At 44.6% G+C, this 19,808-nt stretch overlaps 2 protein-coding genes across 17 annotated transcripts in view; both read right to left on the reverse strand.

Moving 5' to 3' along the window:
• The window catches only part of RBFOX1 (RNA binding fox-1 homolog 1), a 1,493,407-nt gene that overhangs the window by 1,333,379 nt on the left and 140,220 nt on the right, over nt 1-19,808 (reverse strand). For all 16 annotated transcript variants that reach the window (XM_081840292.1, XM_081840267.1, XM_081840271.1 and 13 more), the window contains exon 2: nt 15,030-15,089. In XM_081840292.1, coding sequence (XP_081696418.1) covers nt 15,030-15,089 — 60 coding nt within the window. The remainder of the gene's footprint in view (nt 1-15,029; nt 15,090-19,808) is intronic.
• LOC309329678 (uncharacterized protein) overlaps nt 1-19,808 on the reverse strand; it is a gene marked incomplete at its 3' end in the record, with an annotated part of 831,621 nt that overhangs the window by 748,331 nt on the left and 63,482 nt on the right. The window lies entirely within an intron of this gene.

Raw genomic sequence — 19,808 nt, forward strand, 5'->3', positions numbered from 1 at the left:
CTTCTCAACAGCAGTTACTGGAAATCGTGGGAAGGGAGAGTGTGCTTGTGCTCAGATCTTGTTTGAGGGCTTCCTACAGGTTGGCCACTGTGAGAACAGGATGCTGGACTAGATGAGCCATTGGCCTGTTCCAGCAGGTTCTTCTTATGATCTTATAGCTGTTCCAGCCATGGCTAGCCTCCTCAGCAGTCCTTTCACATTTCTTTCTTCTCCTTAAGTCCCAAAAACATTCACCATGGGCTCCAACTTAACCACTTTTTATGCCTTGGAACATCCCTGTGCAAGGTCACCCAAAAGCATCTTAACTGCCCTCCCTCTGAGGCTGTTCATCTCAATGAATAAAAATAAATAAATCTAGCAACAGACGCGTCATACACACACTCTCACACATGCCTATTTGAAAGAGAGGGGGGTGTTTTTTTTAACTAACACAGTCTTCATTGGCAACTCAAATGCCTCTCCTAACCTTATCTTGCCTTGCCAGGACATCTGTAAACATTCTGTACATGCCATTCATTTTCTATTAAGACAGCAGACTGTACATTAAATAATCAACTGCCCTCCAACCTTGATAAATAAAGCAGCAAAGAACAGCAGACTTCTTTCAGTGACCTTCCACCGCAAGCTTTCACGTCTCGCTTCTATACTTGGGAGAGATCTGTCTTGGCAGGAATTTGATGCTTGTTTAACAGTCCGAGAGGAAGGGACAAAAAAAGAGGGAGCATGTGAGGAGTGGTGGTGGAGGAACAGAATTAGATTTGTGCTCTTGGAAGCAATTTGAGCAACAACCGCTAACCCAGGCTTCACATTTTGGAAAGCCTGATGGGCCTTGAATGGGTAGCTATTTGTCGTATCTTGGCTGAAGCGAGCACTGCCCTTGTGGGTCTCTGTTTAAGTCATTAATAAAGTGTCTGCAAGCACTATTATTTTCCTGTTAAGCTCTGGGGCTGACCTACAGGAAGCAATGAAGAGGCAATGACAAATCTGATTGACCCACTCTTGATTGAGGGAGCACATGCTCTGCCTGCAGAATGCCTCGGGTTCGGTCCCCAATGGCATCACCAGGTAGAGCTGGGAAAAGACTGTCACACGCAGGAGACTTTCCCAGCCCAACTTGCAGGTGCCATGTATTGAACCCGGGACTTCCCGGACAAAAAGCATGTGCTGTACCACTGAGCTATGGCCCTTTACTATAGCCAGATAGACCAATGATATGACTCAGTATAGAGCACTTTTCAACTTCCTCACTGAGTGTGGTGTGGTGGACACCTACAGGAGAGAGGGCTTTTTGAGTAGTGGCACCCCACCTGTGGAATAATGTCCTCTCCAAAGAGGCTCACCTGGCGCATATCTCAATGCCATGTTTGTATCAGACAATTTACAATTTGTTAACTTTCAATATTTATAGTCCACACCAAAACAAAGTAGTGCTTTGTTCACAGGATGACTCACAAGAAGACGTAAAGCAATTTAAAATTCACAATGGGGAAAAAAAAGTATAATTACAGCACACATAAAAACCCCTGTTGCAAAGAGTAGAAAAGGTTTAAAGCAAAGACTTCGAATAAAAGTCTGGGAAAATAAAAAAGGTAATTGTCAGAGAGCACCCCCAAAATCTTGCCAAGGGCCACCCTGGAGTGCAGCAGTCATATAAATGACAACACATGGGCATTTAGGCTGTTCATTTTCAAGGGTGGAAAACATTCCACAGCAGCCATGTAAGGTAGGCTAATACTTTCATCCCTGCACTGCAGATAGGAATGAGAGAATTCTGGCCTGCTTTATCATACTTTGAACCAAATCAGACATGCAGAAATAGCATGTGGCTCGTTCTTTCTTCGACTGAACCACTTCAAAATGCAGGGGAGGCATTGTTCATTTGATTGATCCATGATGCTGGGAGGGTGGGAGTGGGTGGGGAGCCATTGATACAGAAAACATAAAGGATATCACTATATTAGAATTTTTTCCCTGCCAGAATTTTTGTTTGACATGGTGAAATATTCAATATGTACCCCACATCTCCTTTCTGAAGTGGTATAGTCAAAAAAAGGGCCCTCCCACTCACTATTTCTGTACACATGAACTGGCCTTTGATGATCTCGCTCTGGATTTGAACTGGTGACTCCCTAGCTTACAGGCTTAGCCATTACTCTACACCAGTTCTTGAAAGTTTCTTAAAAGGTCAGGAAAATGTTTAGAATGTAGAGATATATAATATATCCAGAGGGGAGAAAACCCAAATGGTTTCCTGAATCTCTCACTGATGAAGCAAGGTTATTTTCCCTCTTATATCTTTTCTTTTTTTGTCAGATTAGCAGCAAAGCATATGACTTTCAGAGTCACCTTATTTATAGCCCGATAAATCCTCCTGCTTTGAGGAATGAAGCGGGAACCCAGGGGAGAGACAATTAAGAAAGTTCCCCCCCTCTATGAACATCCCTGGGGATATATTTTCACTTCAGACAGAAGTCACAAAAACAGAGGCAAGCCCCCCTCCTCAATGTTGTATGTGTGTGTCCCCCTCCCCAAGCCACTGCCTCCCACACACACTGCAATGTGCTCAGCAGGCAGTAGGAAAGGTGGGTCGTGGGTATTTTGATGCACAAATTGGCCAGGATTTTCTCAGCGTATGTTCCCAACACTCGGGCATTTCATGGTCACCAGCACCAGTTGATTAAATGGCACCCTGCAGAAAGCGCACAGCGATTTCCCCCTCATTGCCCTGCTAGCGCAACCATAATATTAAGAAGAGCCTTTGGTGGCCATGTTATTTTTTAAGACCTCGCTCTATCCTGGATCGACCCGAGTAGTATCCAACAGAGAGAATTACATCTTATTGCCTGCATCCAAGAAGGGCAGGAGAGGAGAAAGAAATGCACCGTTATCTTTATCGTACAAGGGAACTGGTCCTGACTCGGCTTAGCTACAACCTCACCTAGTGGCTAAGCCCCAAGCTGAATGATAAGTAAAGGTAAGCACTATTATCCAGTGGGCAATAGCGGCAAGGGGCACAGTTAGAAAGAGAACAAGGCAGCAGGGCTGGGTGGCTGGGGTTCCGCACTCAACAACAGATGAGCGATTCCTGATTGAACAGTTTTTCTGCTTCAGCTCCACCTTTTGCTCCACTCTCTCCTTTACCAAGTCAAGTCATTTCTTTCATCAGGGACGAACCAGAGGTCTCAGGTTCCCCAGAGGGAGGTGGGCCTGGGAGCGGTAGATGTGGATGAGGTGCCTGAGGGGGAGGGAGGCAATGAGGAGAGAGTGGTTGGAATAAGCCCAGAAAGGGCTGGGGAGACGGAAAGTTCACAGGGAACGCAGGGGTTAAGCTCAGGCTCAGAATCAGGGGAAAAGATTTACGACCGCCCTCGAGAGAGCTATGTGGAAAAGAGAAGGGTGGAACAGCCAGGCAGGAGACTTCACCATTTTATGAGCTGTTGGAGGGGCAAATGCAGGCCTCAGCAGAGATCTGAACTGAGTGACTCTGATGGATGAACGATGTGCTAATGACCCATTGTAAATAAAGACTATAAAAACTTCAAGAGGCTCCTGTGGCATCTGTGGTGAGGAGAGACCCCACAGCTCTGACAGGTGGGGAACCTCTGACCCTAGGGGCCAAATGTGACTCTCTAGGGCTCTCTTATCTGCCCCTCATAACCATCCTCAAGCAGCACCTCATCACCCCAGGCCACCACCCCACTCTGGTCCTACTTTGCACCCCCTTGAATATATTTGCCTGGCTGGAATGTCTACATGAACTCTGATAATGAACTCTTGCTCATCTGGAGGGAGGAGTGTGTGTGTTTGTTTGTGTGTAAACTAGCCTACTGTACCTTTGCACTCATTTACATTCCATAAATCAGGCATAGGCAAACTCAGCCCTCCAGATGTTTTGAGACTACAATTCCCATCATCCCTGACCACTGGTCCTGTTAGCTAGGGGTGATGGGAGTTGTAGTCCCAAAACATCTGGAGGGCCGAGTTTGCCTATGCCTGCCATAAATTTACATTCATTCATCTGTTACGATCGCAAAAACAGGAAGCATTTTTACCAGTGCTGTTTTTCTAGAAAAAGAGGTGCTGGAATTTGGAAGACCAAAGTCTGTCCCTTACTGAGCTAGATGGACCAATGGCCTGAGACAGTATGAGACAACTTCCTATGTTTCTCTTGCTACTTAAAAGTGGCTGTGTGCTTGTATGCTCCTAAAGGGAAGGGCTGTAGCTCAATAGTAGAGTATTCACACTGGCATGTGATGAAATCCCCGGGCTTTGTGAAGGAGGCACCAGGGCTCTGACAGTTGTCAATGGGAAAATCTGCAATCTCAAGTGCACTCTGCCCTCCTGAGGTTTCCAACAACTGGGATTCAGCAGCATACTGCCTCCATAGAGGCAGAACATAATGTTCATAATGGCTAGTAGCCACTGACAGCCTTGTCCTCCATGAATTTGCCTAATACTCTTTCAAAGCCATCCAAGTTGGTGGCCATCACTTCTCCTGCGGAAGTGAGTTCCATAGTTTAGCTATGTGCTGCATGGAAAAAGTTCCTTCTTTTATCTGTCGTCAACGTCCAACATGCTCTCTTTTTAGGACCCATCCTATTCTTCCCATGTAAATTGCTGTAATATTTTAATATTGCATTGATATATTGTTTCAGCTTGTCCTGTGATCTTATGGTGGAGGGCAGGTAAGAAATCTAATGAATGAATTCAGGTACCTTTCTCTTGTTTCTCCGCAGCCCTCTTTGGGCTACAGTCCTGCTGACATCGCCAAATGAGTTTTCTGTTAGAAGGATGTGATTTTTCCTTGCCATGATCACCTGCCATTGGCATGGGCAGTTGTGGAGGAAGTGCCCTGTGTAATTATGGTAGAATACAAGCTTTTTGTGTTTGCTGAGATCCAGTGCGAATTCAACTCAGAGTAGACCCCTTGAAATGAATGGACACAACATAGGCCGATTAATTCCAAGGAGTTGCACCCAATCCTACTCATAATAGACCGATTTAAATTAATGAACCTGACACAACCCTGTGGGGATTGAACTGCTATTTTTGGTTCTCTGTTTGGGGATAGGCTACCAAGCATTTCATCCTTGTTGCCAATGTGCCTTTTTTATCTTCCATTCTTTGTAAACCTTTCCCCCCCGCTTTACTTTGCTCTTGGGCATTTTTTTAAAAAGCCAGTTTGAAGGCTCTTTGTGTGTACAAAGGCAGCATGGATATTTGAAACAAACAAAGGAACAAATGAATATGTAAAAAAAAAAGTTGCATGCTCTGAATTTATGCCCAGAAAAAATGCATATATTCAAAAGGGGGAACGTAACACACTTCAAAGAACCCAAATATCAAGTTTGTGGCTTTTAAAATGGGACAGAGTCATAGATATCATGAAACACAACTTCCTAGAAATTGTCACTAGATGGCATCTGATCACCACACTTGAAATCTCAGCATTGCATTTTTCTTTGCCGTCAACACACTTCTGTCAACATGATTCTGTGTCTCGAAAGGAAGGAAACAAGACTTTTGGAAAGACAGGATCCTTTTCTCTTTTTCTTTATCCTTAACCATTCATCAGTATCAACTTGGCAAAAAAGGCAATTGCACAAGCAACTAAAGGTAAAGGTAAAGGACCCCTGGATGGTAAAGTTCAGTCAAAGGTGACTATGGAGTTGCAGCTCTCACCTCGCTCTCAGGCCAAGGGAGCTGGTGTTTGTCCACAGACAGCTTTCCTGGTCATGTGGCCAGCATAACTAAACCCCTTCTGGCGCAATGGGACACCATGATGGAAGCCAGAGCACACGGAAATGCTGTTTACCTTCTCGTCGCAGCAGTACCTATATATCTGCTCGCACTGTCAGGATCCAAACAGAATGTGCAGAGAGTAGGGATAAACAAACCACACTTTCAGTTTCTGATACTTCCAATTTTAAGTTAAGTACATTCCCACACTAACTTGTCCTCGCAAATTATTATTATTACTGTTATTAAAGTTGTTGATGATGATTATGTTTTTGCCACCGATGGCTCCTTTGGGAGGAACAGCATGATTTAAATTGAATTATTAGTAGTAATAATAATAATAAATGCATATGTAATCACACTTTGCAAGCAATTATAAATAGAAGCATAGAGGGGGAGCTATATTTCAAGGAAAACGTGCCCAAAATCTGTTTCCATGGCACGATTAACTAAGAGGTAGATTGGATTGGTTTGCATTTTAATGCAAATTTACCTAATTTACATTTCCTAAACCTGTATGCAAACTGTAACACAGCTATCTTTCAAAATTCACACTTTTCCCAATTTTAGGATGCCGTTATTCAACCCAAAATATTTACAAAAAAAGGCATGTATCAGAGGAAAGTGCATAAAAATGCAGAGATCTGTGAAAGTAATGTCCAAAAATTCATATCATTAGAGAAAATGGCTTGCAAAAATGTGTATACTGGGTAAAATTGCGTACAAAAATCTGGATATTGGCAGAATGTGCACTCAGATTCCCAGTTTAGCAGCTGGACTAATGGCATTTACTGAACTCCGATAATGCTTCTTGTTGGCCTGGGCAGAGGATACTAGGGTGGTGGTGGGAGTGAGAGTGTGTACAGAAAGCAGCCTACTGCGCAAATGTCAAGTTCACACATTTTGCTCTGCCCAGTTTTGCTTCTGGATTTGCCCACCACTGACGTGTGGCCCCTGGAACGTTCGAAATGTGGTTCTTGGTATGGGGAAGAAAGAGATGGGTACATGAAAGAGAGGGTTTTATCCAACATTAGCCATATTCGGAGCAGACTCACTAAAATTAATGAGCATGACTTACTGAGGCTGAATAATTTCCATGAGTAAAATGCAGTTGCCTAAAATCCAGAGAGTGCTATGTGCCTGTGTAGGTTTTCGGTATATATGCTGTATATACATACATGTATGTTATCCATAGGGCTGGCATGGGGCCCTACAAGAAGTGTATTGACTAAAAAAAGTTAGCCACCCCTGCACTACAGGTTATTGCAGTCTACAGGCTCCCAACGTACTAGCAGCCTAGTTGCAACTTTGCCCAATTTGTGTGTGTGTGTATATAGCTCCTGACACAGGTGGTTTGGGATTCCTGTTCCCATTTGTGCTCCAGTGCAGTTGACAACGGGCAACTAAAGAGCTTAAAAGCAAGCCCATGTTGCATGCATGACACACTAAATGTGCCTTGAAACCTTTTCTGACCAGACATCTGCCTTGCTGGACCAGAGCAAATGCCGTCTCTCCCTTGAAGACGCATGGCCAGGTAATTTCAGGTAGCTTGGTATCTCATTTCCATTCAGATCACAGACTGCACTCCTGCAGCAATTTTATTTCTTGGCAAAAAAAAAAAAAAAAAAAAGACGACGAAAAGGAGAAAAATCATTATTGCCTACATTGAACTACCTTTAAGACTTCTCCCATCCAGCCAAACTCTTTTCTCATAGTCTCCTGATTAAACAAACAGACCCAAGCGTGATTGTTTCTTGTTATCCAATATCAATATTTTGCACAACTTTCAGAAATGGGAAGGAAAATAAGGGCGCTTTAGCAGAGGGCAAAACACTGCAATAAATAGTGATATAATTTCCAGACATTGAATGGGAACCATCACAGCCCATTTGGCTCTAGAGGGAGATTGAATGCCACTAGAAGTATTAAGGGTTTGGTTTTTTTTCCAGAGGGAAGCACCACCAAGTGATTTGAAGCCTGTCTCTCTACTTTTGCCTGTAGATATGGCTACCATATCATATATACTAGAGGTGGGGAACCTCAGGCCTAGGGGGCAAGTGTGGCCCTCCAAACCTCTCCATCTAGCCCTTGGGACCCATCCAAGCCCTTGGGATATATCCTCTCTGCAAGTCATGCTCTCCTCAGCCCTGTTTTGCACTCTCCTCAAGTATTTTTGCCAGGCTGGGATGTGTCTGGGAAACTCTACTAATGTCCTTTGAATGCCTGGATGGAGAAAGGAGTGTGTAGCACTCCTATACAAAGCTAAAAAATTAATTTGCTGCTCTGTCCGCTTTTGCCTTTGGCTCCATTCACCACCTGCATGTGGCCTTCAAAAGGCTGCCCAGAAGGAAATGCAGCCCTCCAACAGAAAAAGCATTGCCACCCATGATCTACTGATAGCAGACTCATTCTCTGAGTGTGGAACTTTATCTAGCCACTAGTTTTAACTAGGCACATCCCTCTGTTTGCTATGTTTGTGAAGGGCTTTCTACAATGGGGGTCACACAGCTGAGGTTTGTGTCAGAAGAGTAGAGAGAGAACTAATTTTAGGGGACTCATTATTTTAACACAGGGATATATATTGCCTTGTTATTCCTGATAAGGATACCAAAATGGGAAATTGGAAGAAACTTAAAGGCTGTGCTTGGGCAATGCTCTCCAAACTGGGCTGCTGCAAGGGGTGGTTTTTTTTCTGGATTTTGGGGAAACTCTTGCGAGACCTGGAATCCCAGCACTCTAGTCTGCTGCTGGCTTTGACTATTGCAAGGGTGAGGGCCCTCTGCCCAGGGGCCAAATGTGGCCCTTCATGTTTCTCTATCTGGCCCTCAGAACACCCCTTTCCAAGCCACACCTCCTACTGGCCCTGCTTCTCACTTTCCTCAAGTGTTTTTGCTTGGCTGGAATGTGTCCTCAGACTCTGTTAATCCCGCTTCCTTCCTGGGATGGAAGATACTGAATGGTGTGTGTAGAAACTTCTGACTGTCAGGCTTCAGGAAATCCGATCCCTCCCACGCTGGGCAGCCAAGAATCAGATAAACAAGAAGAGCTCTAACCAAGTCTTTTATCCAATATTCACAACGAGAGGCTTAGAAAAGGTGCCTCTATTTCAGTAATGGCGTTGCTCCGAGTCAAGTCCCACCCCCTCCGTCTCTCCTATTCTACATCATCCCTGCGTCAGCCGATCTGTGCTTTCTGCCTCTGAGCTTTCTGTTCTCCTACTCTCAATGTCTGCCAGGTCCTGGAAAAGGGGAGGGGTCAGGAATGCTTCTAAAGACACTGAGTCTGTTAGATGTCTCTCCCCTGGTGCTGCTGCTTCGTCCTGCCCCTCTCCCAATATTTCCCAGCTTCTGCCCTCTGCAGCCTCTGAACTATGACCTTCTGGAAACCACTGTTGTAAATCTATACTGTCCTCCTCTTCTTGGGAACATTAAGGAGGAGAGGGTGGTCTCCATCATTCGTCCTCAGTCCAGTTCCTGACACTAACATACCATGCAATTGCAACATTTGCATTTTAAGCTCTACCTGATTTTACCTCTGGCCTGCTCATCACCAGTATGCAGCCCCTGGCAAGTTGTCCAGAGGGGAATATGACCCTCTGCATGAAAAAGGTCCCCCCACACAAACACACCTGGACTAATGATTGGGTTGAACCAGCACTAATCCAAATCCCTCTTTGGCCTGCACCAGCTGTAAGAACATAAGAACCTGCTTGATCAGACTAATGCTCCATCTAGTCCAGCATCCTGTTCTCACAATGGCCAACCATGTGCCTTTAGGAAACCTTCAAGCAGGATCCAAGCTCAAGGGCACTCTGCCTTTCTAGCAACTGGTATTCAGAAACATTGCTGCCTCTGATTGTGGAGGTAGAGCATAGCTTCCTGTTAGGATTCCTGCTCCATGATTGCAGTCATGGGGTTGTTGTCTTTCACATGATGACAGCCATCTAGTTCATGGTGAAATGCACTGGGGCCTGAGGGGTTTGTAGGCAGGAACACTTGCAGGAGAAAGAGGGCTGGTAAATGGAACAGTCTTGGCTCTAGAACCAAGAAAGTACATAGGCACAGAGGAGGCTGTTCTATTGATGCAAATGGGACAACTGTCCCCATCAAGCTCAGTCTGCCCTCAGCCAGCCCCCAGTTGCCTGCCTTCATACTTTCAAGCTGCCCAGGGGTTGCTGCCTCACTGTCAGCTTCCTCTTCCCGAGTCTGCAAAACTCAAAAGGGAGGGGGAGGGAAACAAAACCAGAATGAGTTGCTTCTGCCTGGCTTCGCCTACTGTTGGGCTTCCTGCCATCCACCCTTTCAGCCCCAATGGGTACCAGCCTCCATTGCACAGGAAGGTGTGAACAGGCAGTTTGCAACATGCATAGTGCAATTTCAACACCAATGAAATAGTTTTATACCAACCTGAGCCAAAGGCCATCGAGTCTTTAATAAAGCATTTAACTGCTGCAAGAGGGGCAGAGGGGGATTATCAGTATTATAAAATGAGTTTGATCCCACTTTAATAGGTTTTTAAACTAGAGCAGCTGTGCCAGGAAGAGAGAAGGGGAAACAGAGTCTTTCCCTTGGTGGCAGGCAACCAATTTCTCTTTGATCAGAGCACAAGTAAGTGCCACTCACAATACAGAAAACTTCCAACAGCAAGCTCCTGTATTAGATTGGATGTGTGTGTGTGTGTGTTATGTAAATTGTAACCGCTCATTAATGCCTGTTTCACAAGCCAACTGACTTACTTGGTAGCTCTATGAATTCATGATCAGTTGTAATTCACCTCCAGCATGGTGTGAAATAAAAATTGAAGACTGTCTGCCAAATGAAAAATGGGAATGGATGAAAAATGGGTTGTAGCCTGACAGGCACCACAGGGGTTGATTCCCTTCTAAGGCAATGAACTTCTGAAACTCTCTCTGGTCTCAACAGAGCACTTTGGTGATCAACAGAAGAGGTGTCATCAGTGTGGAGATTATATGCAGTTCTAGTTCTCTGCAACATTTGGATCAGAAGAGGCCATGCAAGCCCTGGATTAATGTCTGGACTCAGTGTTTGGCTGGATGAGGGTCCACACACTTGAGTCTGAATCCTGGCAAGACAGAGGTGTTGTGGGTGTGTGGTTCTTGAACCCATATAATCAATCCAGTGCCACTGACATGCATGCATCCTCCGTGCATTTGTCTAATCTAATCCCTTTCACTTCTCAAAATGATAATCGCAAAGCTGTTCTAAATCAACTCCCTTTTTGCTTTTCTTCCAGAGACTGGATGTTTACCAACATCACTCTTCAGGAAGCTACAGAATCATGTCTAAGGCACAATCCCAGCAATGACAAAGATGCCAGTTTCATCTGAAGCCAAATGAAGAATGGAATAGGACTGGATGAGAGGGAATTGCATTATTTTCCACCTTGCTTGGATGCTTCCTGCAAATCCACCTGTTCTAAAATGGCCCAGCAATCAACCCTCTCTTCTCTTGTTGGCTAGCAGCCTGAAATTTTCCTGTTGCCTATTTCCTATCTCAAGGATGGTACAAATCCCAAACTTAGAAATTATTTCTTTATTTATTTATTGAATAAAACATACATATACCGCTTGCTAGCAAAAACCTCTCAAAGCAGTTAAAAAGAAGAAAAAAACAGTGAAATGATTGGGGGGGGAACAGTTAAAACCAACTAATTAAAACCTTCAACAATAATTAAAACAATAAACTAAAAACCTGATTAAAACACATGCCAACAGTCTACATGTCTGGATAGGCTTGTGTAAACAAAAATGTTTTTGTGCAGGTGCTGAAAAGACTAGTGAAAGGGCCTGCCTGGTTTCAATAGGCAGGGAGTTCCAAAGCACAAGAGCCACCAAATTAAAAGACTGATTCCTTACAAATGCAGAATGAGTATCACATGGCAACTAAGCGCCTATGTGCATGGATCTAAGTGGTCAAGTGGGCATGTATGTGGGGCAAGGCGATCATGCAGATAAACTTGCATTCCCAGCAAACAGCATTCAGAGGCAGACTGCCTGTGACGGGGGTGTGGGTGGAGGGAATGTCTCCCCATGGCCAACGAACTGCACCAAATCAGATCTGTCCTACTGCAAGTGGGCAAGGTCAAATGAGCAAAAGATAGGTTTAATGTTTCCTCTTTACAACCTAGTGATGTAGGATAACGTGCATAAACTACTGAATATCAGAGCACATAATTTTCTCTCTGAAACCACCGTTTTCTGTTCTCTCTCTCTCTGTGTGTGTGTGTGTGTGTGTTTTAAAACCTGCTTATTTTCATCCACTGCCTCTGCAAGAACAGCGTCAGCAGAATTGCACCCAGATGTTGGCGTTGCTGATGTGCATTCAGAGGAATTTGTGCTGAATACCAGCTATCAAGGCACACTTATTATGCAGTACACAAAATCTCAGGAGGAGCAATACAATTTGTGCAGCTATCAGTTGCTCCACACGGTCTCACAATTAGATTTGCCAGGACAGCAGAGGCTAGCTTGTAACTTATTTGGGTAAGTAGCATCTTTTCCATGAGAGCAACATACGGCGCGGTGATGTCCTCCCTGGCAAATCCTGCCTTCATTAAGGCTGTATAACTGGAGAGCATCCATAGATCACACAGTTCCAGCATGCAGAACAAACCATTACTCCATCCCTGGGGTTTGAAAAGGCCACGGTCCACCAAAGCGCCCTCCCCATCAGCATTATATCATTTTGCAAGACACGTCCCTGCTGTGTTGTGATTCAGTCTTCTGATGACAGATACAAATTCCTCACTGCCTGTCCCACTACACTAGTGGACAGCTGAGGACATAGCCCACCCAAACAAAGCACCCTAAGTAAGGTGCCCAAGTCATCAGCCTCTGAACACCACTCCAACAGTCAACACACAACGCTGCTTCTGCCCTTGGGTGAGGACGAATTTGCCACACCCTGGGAAGGAAGACACTAATGTTGTTTTTTTGCAGGGAAGAAGGCAGGGATGCTATGTGGGGGATGATTACAAAGGGGAAGGATCATGATTTATAAGCCTGTGCCACCTAAAACTCTTCTCTCTCTTCATGGCACCTTCCCAGGGGCGTAGCTACTTGCTCTGGCACCCAGAGCGGCAGGGGCGGGGAGAGCTGTCCACGAAGTCTGCCTGGCGGACACAAGCCCCACGCTGCCATTTTGGGCAGCGCGGGGCCCCAAGCCACTGCATCACTCCCAGGAGAGTTGCGTGGCTTGGGTGCACTGCAGGCCAGGCCCCATGGTAAGTGCCCCCCCTTGCAGTGTGCCATTTTGTCACCCCCTCAGGGATGACACCTAGGGCAGACTGCACTCCCCGCACCCCCTCCCTACGCCCCTGCACCTCCCTCCCTCCTTTGCAGTGGGGGCTTAGCTAGTCACCTGTTTAAGGGCTGAATATGAATTTTCTTGGGGGTGTCCCAAATGGTTTTAGTAATCCTACTTTGCATTTCCTTCACACTGCTGGGGATTCCTGTGGTGTGTGTTTTTTCTGATTTGGTTTAATTACTTTTTGGTCCAGGCAGGAAAGAGAATTTTAACCAACAGGTTAACTGAAGTTTGGTTTTATTTGCAGATCCACTAAGTTATATTTTCATAAATATAATCTTTATTACTATAACTACATGTCTAGTCGTAGTTAATGGAGGTAAAGAGCATCTTCTGTCCACAATAAATGATGTTATGGTGAACTCTAAGTCAGGCATAGGCAAACGGCCCTCCAGATGTTTTGGGACTACAACTCCCACCATTCCTAGCTAACAGGACCAGTGGTCAGGGATGATGGGAATTGTAGTCTCAAAACATCTGGAGGGCCGTTTGCCTATGTCTGCTCTGAGTCTGCTCTGAGTCAATCTCCATTTTGATATATATTTAAAAAGCAATTCTACATGGGGATTTCATCAAACTCATAAACTCCTTCCATGATTTTAGAAGCTGTGCAAACTGCCTCTCTGAGTTAAAGCACTGGCCTTCAGCTGGTGGTAGAACATCCACTACCAGGCTGTAACTTGGTTCAAGATAGGTTGCAACAGCAGTACACCATACAAATATATAGTGAAAGAAAGGAAGGAAGGAAGGAAGGAAGGAAGGAAGGAAGGAAGGAAGGAAGGAAGGAAGATGGGACCCCAAAGTCATACTTGGGTTAAAGGTGGGTTGCTGGTCTGAAAACACTAAAGACAACAGAATCAAAACACTGTTGTGGCTGGTACAGAATGGAAGGAATCAAAGCTGTACCTTTAACATCAGCAATCATTGATCAGTGGTTATTTTTGCCCACCTAATGAGACGCAGTCCTTGGATATTTCTCATGCACAGTGTTGAGGAGAAGGGTAAAACTGAATGCACACATCACTTCAGTACCTTAAGTGGCGCACACATGGATGTAATCAAGTGGGGCAGGGGGCAGTTGCCCCACCCCAATCAAGGAAATCAATAAAAATACTTAACTAACTGAGGTTCTCCACCCACCCACCCACCCCACACATAAATCCTGACTATGCCCATAGTGAGTGGCTCTTGCATAAATTCTCCATCAGATCCAAGAACAATATAGATGCACCCTTCCTGCAGCCAGGGGCTGGTCCAGTTAATCCATCCTTTTGGGGTTCCATTCTCTCTGTTCCCTCTGTTATGCAGTGCTCAAGAACAGGCAATGATGTTTCTGAGCTTCTCTCTAGAACTAAGCCAAAATTTCCCAAAAAACATTTTCTCAGAATGATGCTAGAATATCTGGGAGTTCTGAGCATACCCTTACTCCCTCCTAGAGGCTATTAGTGGGGATGATTGGAGATCTATACTGCCCATGGCTTCCCCACCCTGGGGACATGAAGTGGTGCATGATTTGGATGACATGGCATGAAATACACATTCCAGCTATCATCTAACTGAAAACATAGCAAAAGCCTCCCCCACCCGCATTGCTTTCCCTTATTCACAAAAGTCAGGTGCACTCCATCTTGTGATCATCAATACAATGAGGGCTCAAAAGCCCTTCAGTGCAAGATGGATTTACCAGGTTCCCTAATGAACTCAAGTTGCAGCTATTCTGAACGATTTCCCTCCATCTGACAAGCAAATCACAAGTCTGCTAAAGTCATACATCTGAACCTTTGAGAACATTTAGCAAACTCTGATGCACTTATTTCCAAGAGGCGCACGATCCATCTCAGGGTTTTTATAAAAAGAAGAAGAAAAAGATTGCATTTGATGGATGATCAAAAAGAGCCACACACCAAAAAGAATGCAAAATGCAGTTACAGAATCTAATCCATTCAGCAAAATGTTTCGACTTACTGGACCTTGAGGAAGATTCCTGGCACTGCAGCCTAGCTCCATAGCATCAGATTTATAGCCCTGGAATTAAGACAGAGAGAAGGAGGCATGAGAAACTCACATATGAGAGCAGAATTTGACACATACATAATGGCTAGGAGTGTTCAGTCTAGATGGACCAGAGGAAAATTCTCATTCACTGCACAGTACAGTGGATGAGTCTCCCACTCATCCCAAACTACCTCACAGGGTTGTTGTAGGGGGGAAATGAAGGCTATGTGTGCTTCCTTGAGTCTGTTGGAGGAAGGACAGAATAAAAAATGGGTGGGAGAAATCAAATCTCAAGGCTACCACTCTGGCGAAAGGTAAATATGTTTTTAAACAGGATTGAGCTAAATTCTTCCCAATCCAACTTTTCTTTGGCAGCTGCAGCAGCAGGGCTGGATTATGGAAAATTTGAAGGATGCAGGCTGTGGATTTACTGGGGATCCTGATAGCAGCAGCAACCACAGTACAGCTAGGTTTCATTTTTACTCAGGAGCCAAATCAGAGAGAGGACAGGAACTGTTGCCTTCACTCTGCTTTGGCTTCAGGTGTCATCAGTCGTCAAATGTCATTGGCTGTGTGGTGCAATCATGAAGCAAAATCAGAATGAGAGCCAATGTGTGGGTAAAAATCACTTGAGAAATGGCGCTCTCCAACATGGGAGAACCCAACTGGTGCTGTTACCAGAACCACCAGTGAGTGAAATTATTTCTTTGTCGCATTTCTACAATGAGCCCAGGGTGGCATATATATTTTCCCATTTAATCTGCACAACAACCCTGTGAGGTAGTGCTGTCAGAAGGCCCACAAATAGGTAGCGTCCAGTTTCCCTCCCACTTTCAAAGTACAACTTCTAGGCTAAATAAATTGTGACGCAACCTTGGTGCTAAATTGTTCAATATAACCTCAGCAGCTACTTACACGTTGTATTCTTTTTGCCTCTCAGAAGTTCATTGTACCAGGAGTAAAAGTGAGTGAAAGGACAACATATTCCCCACAGTAGCTGCCCATGGTGGTTGGCTTTTGTCTGTTTAACCATTGATGTATTGCAGCTTGTTTCCTGTGTTTTCCTGATCCTTAAATCTCCCCCTCACATTGTAACACTTCATAGTCTCTTCCATCACACCCAGCCTTTTCCAACCTGCTATTCTCTAGATGCTGTTGGAATCCACCATGGTTAATGGCAAGCCTTCCCCAGCCTGGTGCCCTCCAGATATTTTGGACTACAACTCCCAACATCCCTCTCCATTGGTTATGGTGGCTGGGGCTGATGAGAGTTGGAGTGGAACAGCATCTGGAGGGCCACAGCTTCCCCATTCCTGAAATCCAGACTTGCCCAATTGCAAACCCATTAGCATGCTACACACACACACACACACACACACACACACACACACAAAATCTGCTGCTGGCAGTGTGGAAATTTTGGAGGCAGTATATGCATTACATGTGCAAGAGCAGTAGCGTATCCATGGGGAGGTGGGGTGACTTGGGGAAGACCCCCACATACTAGAGCATGATATACTTTCCCCCCTGCTGTTAGGAACACATGGGTGCTTGGCCAAAAAAATCATTTCAGAGTAAATCCCAAGCCACAGAAGACAATACTGCTCATATACCTGTCTTTAAAGCAGAATTAAATTTGGACTTTTTGCCCCCAGATGTTAGAAAATCAGTGTATCCCTGAGGCTAAGAAATCAATGCAAGCAAGATCCATATTGCCACCTCTGAATAATACCACTTTCCAGCAATTTATTTGACTGTCTCAACCATCTATTACCATGTAAATTGTTTCACACTGCAAGGGAAGAAAGAAATAGTGCTAATCTCCCTTCAGAAAGTCATAAAATAAAGAAATCAATTTCAAGGTCAATTTAGCCTAAATAACACCTGCTACCCTTTGTGTAACTCACAAGACATTCAGAAGCCCACTGGCAATGTCTGTAAGCGTAACACATGCTGGTTAAAGATAAGCTTTCCATACAAGTCCTGGAAGAAAATGTATCATACAGACTGAGCTGAGTGACTTCCCTGTAAATTGGGACCTTTGAGAAATGTATTTAGGTCTTGGTTCATTAAGAACTCCATTGCAGGCACGGCGATTCAGAGATCAAGCATCTTTTCCTGTAATGCCAAGGCGATGTCAGGTGCAGGTCAAGTTAGGATGCAGTTGCAAAGAAAGACTGTGTAACAAGAAAAGAGCTTGCTGGATCAGGCCCACCCAGTCCAGCATCCTGTTCTCACAGTGGCCAACCAGATGCCCCAATAGCAAGCCCTTAGACATGATCTCAGCACTCTCTACTCCTGTGGTTTCCATGAACTGGTATTTCCACCTACTGTCGGGCTCCCTGACTGCTGCCCTACTAGTCCCAGTGGGCACTAACCTCTGTTAAATACACTGGAATGGTGGAACCTCTGGGACTAAGGGCCATGGGAAACAAAGCTTTCCCAGGGGTTCCATATTCTAAGCATAGATGTTAGGTGCACTGGAAATGACATCTGCCTGGGCTCCCTACACCTGAGCTGTTGCTGAGCATATTGGCAGCAACTTAAGTGCCGTGAGCCCTAGAGCATATAGGTTTTCAGACTCCTGCCACCCACAACTGAAGATGCCTGACATTCATCCTGCCATTTCCAGTGGGCTATGGAAGGAATTACACATCAGCATCCAGATCACAAGTGACTGAATTAATGGGAAACATTGTTTTCCTTATGAAAATATCATACATAAATGCATGCAAAATAAAGCAAGAAGCAATTGGAAAATCCTCAGGCCAAACTCTCCCCAACAAATAACTGCGAGAGGAGAATTTAATAGCAAGCAATTACCCAAAGCTTATGCCAGGCTCCAGCAAAAAATGCACTTATAAGGTATTGTGTTCCTTGCAGTCAGCATAATATAATATCACTTTAGAGCAGGATTAAGGAAAAAAACAATATAAATCGTGTAAGCCCAGGATTAATTTTAAAATTGTATACTTTAAGTGTGGGTGGGTGGGGAAAATATTTATGTAGCTTGGCAAGCAATTGTAGGGTACAGTAAGTTTATAGGGGGACATGGAAAAGATGCAGCTAGATTGCAATGATTTATAGGGAGTTGGAACTAATATCAAATGCACGAAAAAATGCAGCACATTAGAAAGGAAGTTAGCTCTGAGTAGATGTCAACTGTGAGTACTGAGGGGCAGGGCTACCCTAAATTGCCTTGGAAGCAGCTTAGTGTTTCTTTTCTTAGAGATTACTTGAAGAAAACCCATATTATGAGTTGCTTACATCTGTAAAATGAAATAGCAGATGTACTCCCTCCCCCACTGGGATATGTGACTTTCTTCACTCAAAGCAGGCAATCTACCATGGAACTAGGGACCACAGGAAGCTGTCTTATGCCAACTCAAGGCATTGGTCCATCGGCCTATTGCCTACACTGACTGGCAGATTCCTATACTCCCTAGCTCAGTGACAGGGCATCTCCTTTGCACGCAGCATCCCAGGTTCAATCCTGGCATCTTCATGTGAGGCTGGGAAGCGACCCTTTCTGAAATCCTGCAGATCCACTGCAAGTCAGTGTAGAAAATACTGAACTAGGTGGACCAATGGTCTGGCTCACCCTGTAAGAAGAATGAATGGGGAGAGACAAGCCTGGTTCAATAAAAGAAATAAGACTCCATTAATGTATTTTAAAGGGCAACTCAAAAACAAATGTTATGCTAAAGGTCAGGTGGGTGGTTGTTTTTATTGGAAAGGCAGAGCAAAGGACAGGTGTCACAAGCAGCACCTGGCTTCCACTAGTTAGTCATTAATTTCAACTTTTTGCCCACTCCATCCCTTTGGGGTTCTTACACATAAAAGACCATTTTGAAGACTGGCTGCAATGCTTCAATTGTTTTTATTAATGCTGAATCAAAATGCCACTCCCTCCCATAATGGCACTCTTTCTTTTTAAAAAATGCTGCATCCACACATACAAAGGGGTGACCAATAGTGCAATGCACATGGACACATGTGTGTGGAGAGACAAAGCCAGTGAACCTTAGATGTAGGAAAAGAGGGATGATGATAATAATGATGATGAGACTTCAAGCAATCCATAATTCAAGGCAGAAGTCTCCTAAGCCAAAAGTGCACCACAGATCACACCAGCAGCATTTCCTGCTAGGATACGTAACATTGGCTTTAGTTTCTACATTGCTCCATTCTGGAATAAATAGTTTGCAAAGGAAGAGTCGTCGTTCAGCAGCAGAGCATCTACTTTGCATGCATGTTCATTCCCCAGCATCTCTAAATAAAACTAGGATAGGGTTCCCATATTTCAAAAAGTAAAAACCAGGACACCCTGAAAGCTGTTGAGCTTTGTTGTTGAGCTTTATTTTTACAAAAACGCCAAAAAAATCCCCACGATTTTTCAATTGACTTGCCTAAGATCCAGGCCGAAGTGCTGCCTTTCAGAAATTCCCCCTGGATGTCAATTTCACCTTTGAAATCCCAGTAGTGTCCTGGAAAATCCAGCCCTAAACTAGGAGAGACCAATTCCTGAAGCTAAGAGGGGACAAGAGGTTCTCATAGCAAGTGCTCAAACACCACATTTGACCCAGAAGTGGGACAGAGTGGGCAGCCTACTCAACACTGCATGTTGCTACAAGAGGGAGAAGGCAGGACCAGGAGCATCACACATTGCCCACCACTGCAATGTTTTTCTTCACAGAACCCCTTGAACTGCTTCATAGTTCCATTCAGGCTTCCACAGAACAGTTGAGA

This window comes from Podarcis erhardii (genome assembly GCF_964252035.2).
Source record: "Podarcis erhardii genome assembly, chromosome: 14".
Lineage (NCBI taxonomy): Eukaryota > Metazoa > Chordata > Lepidosauria > Squamata > Lacertidae > Podarcis > Podarcis erhardii.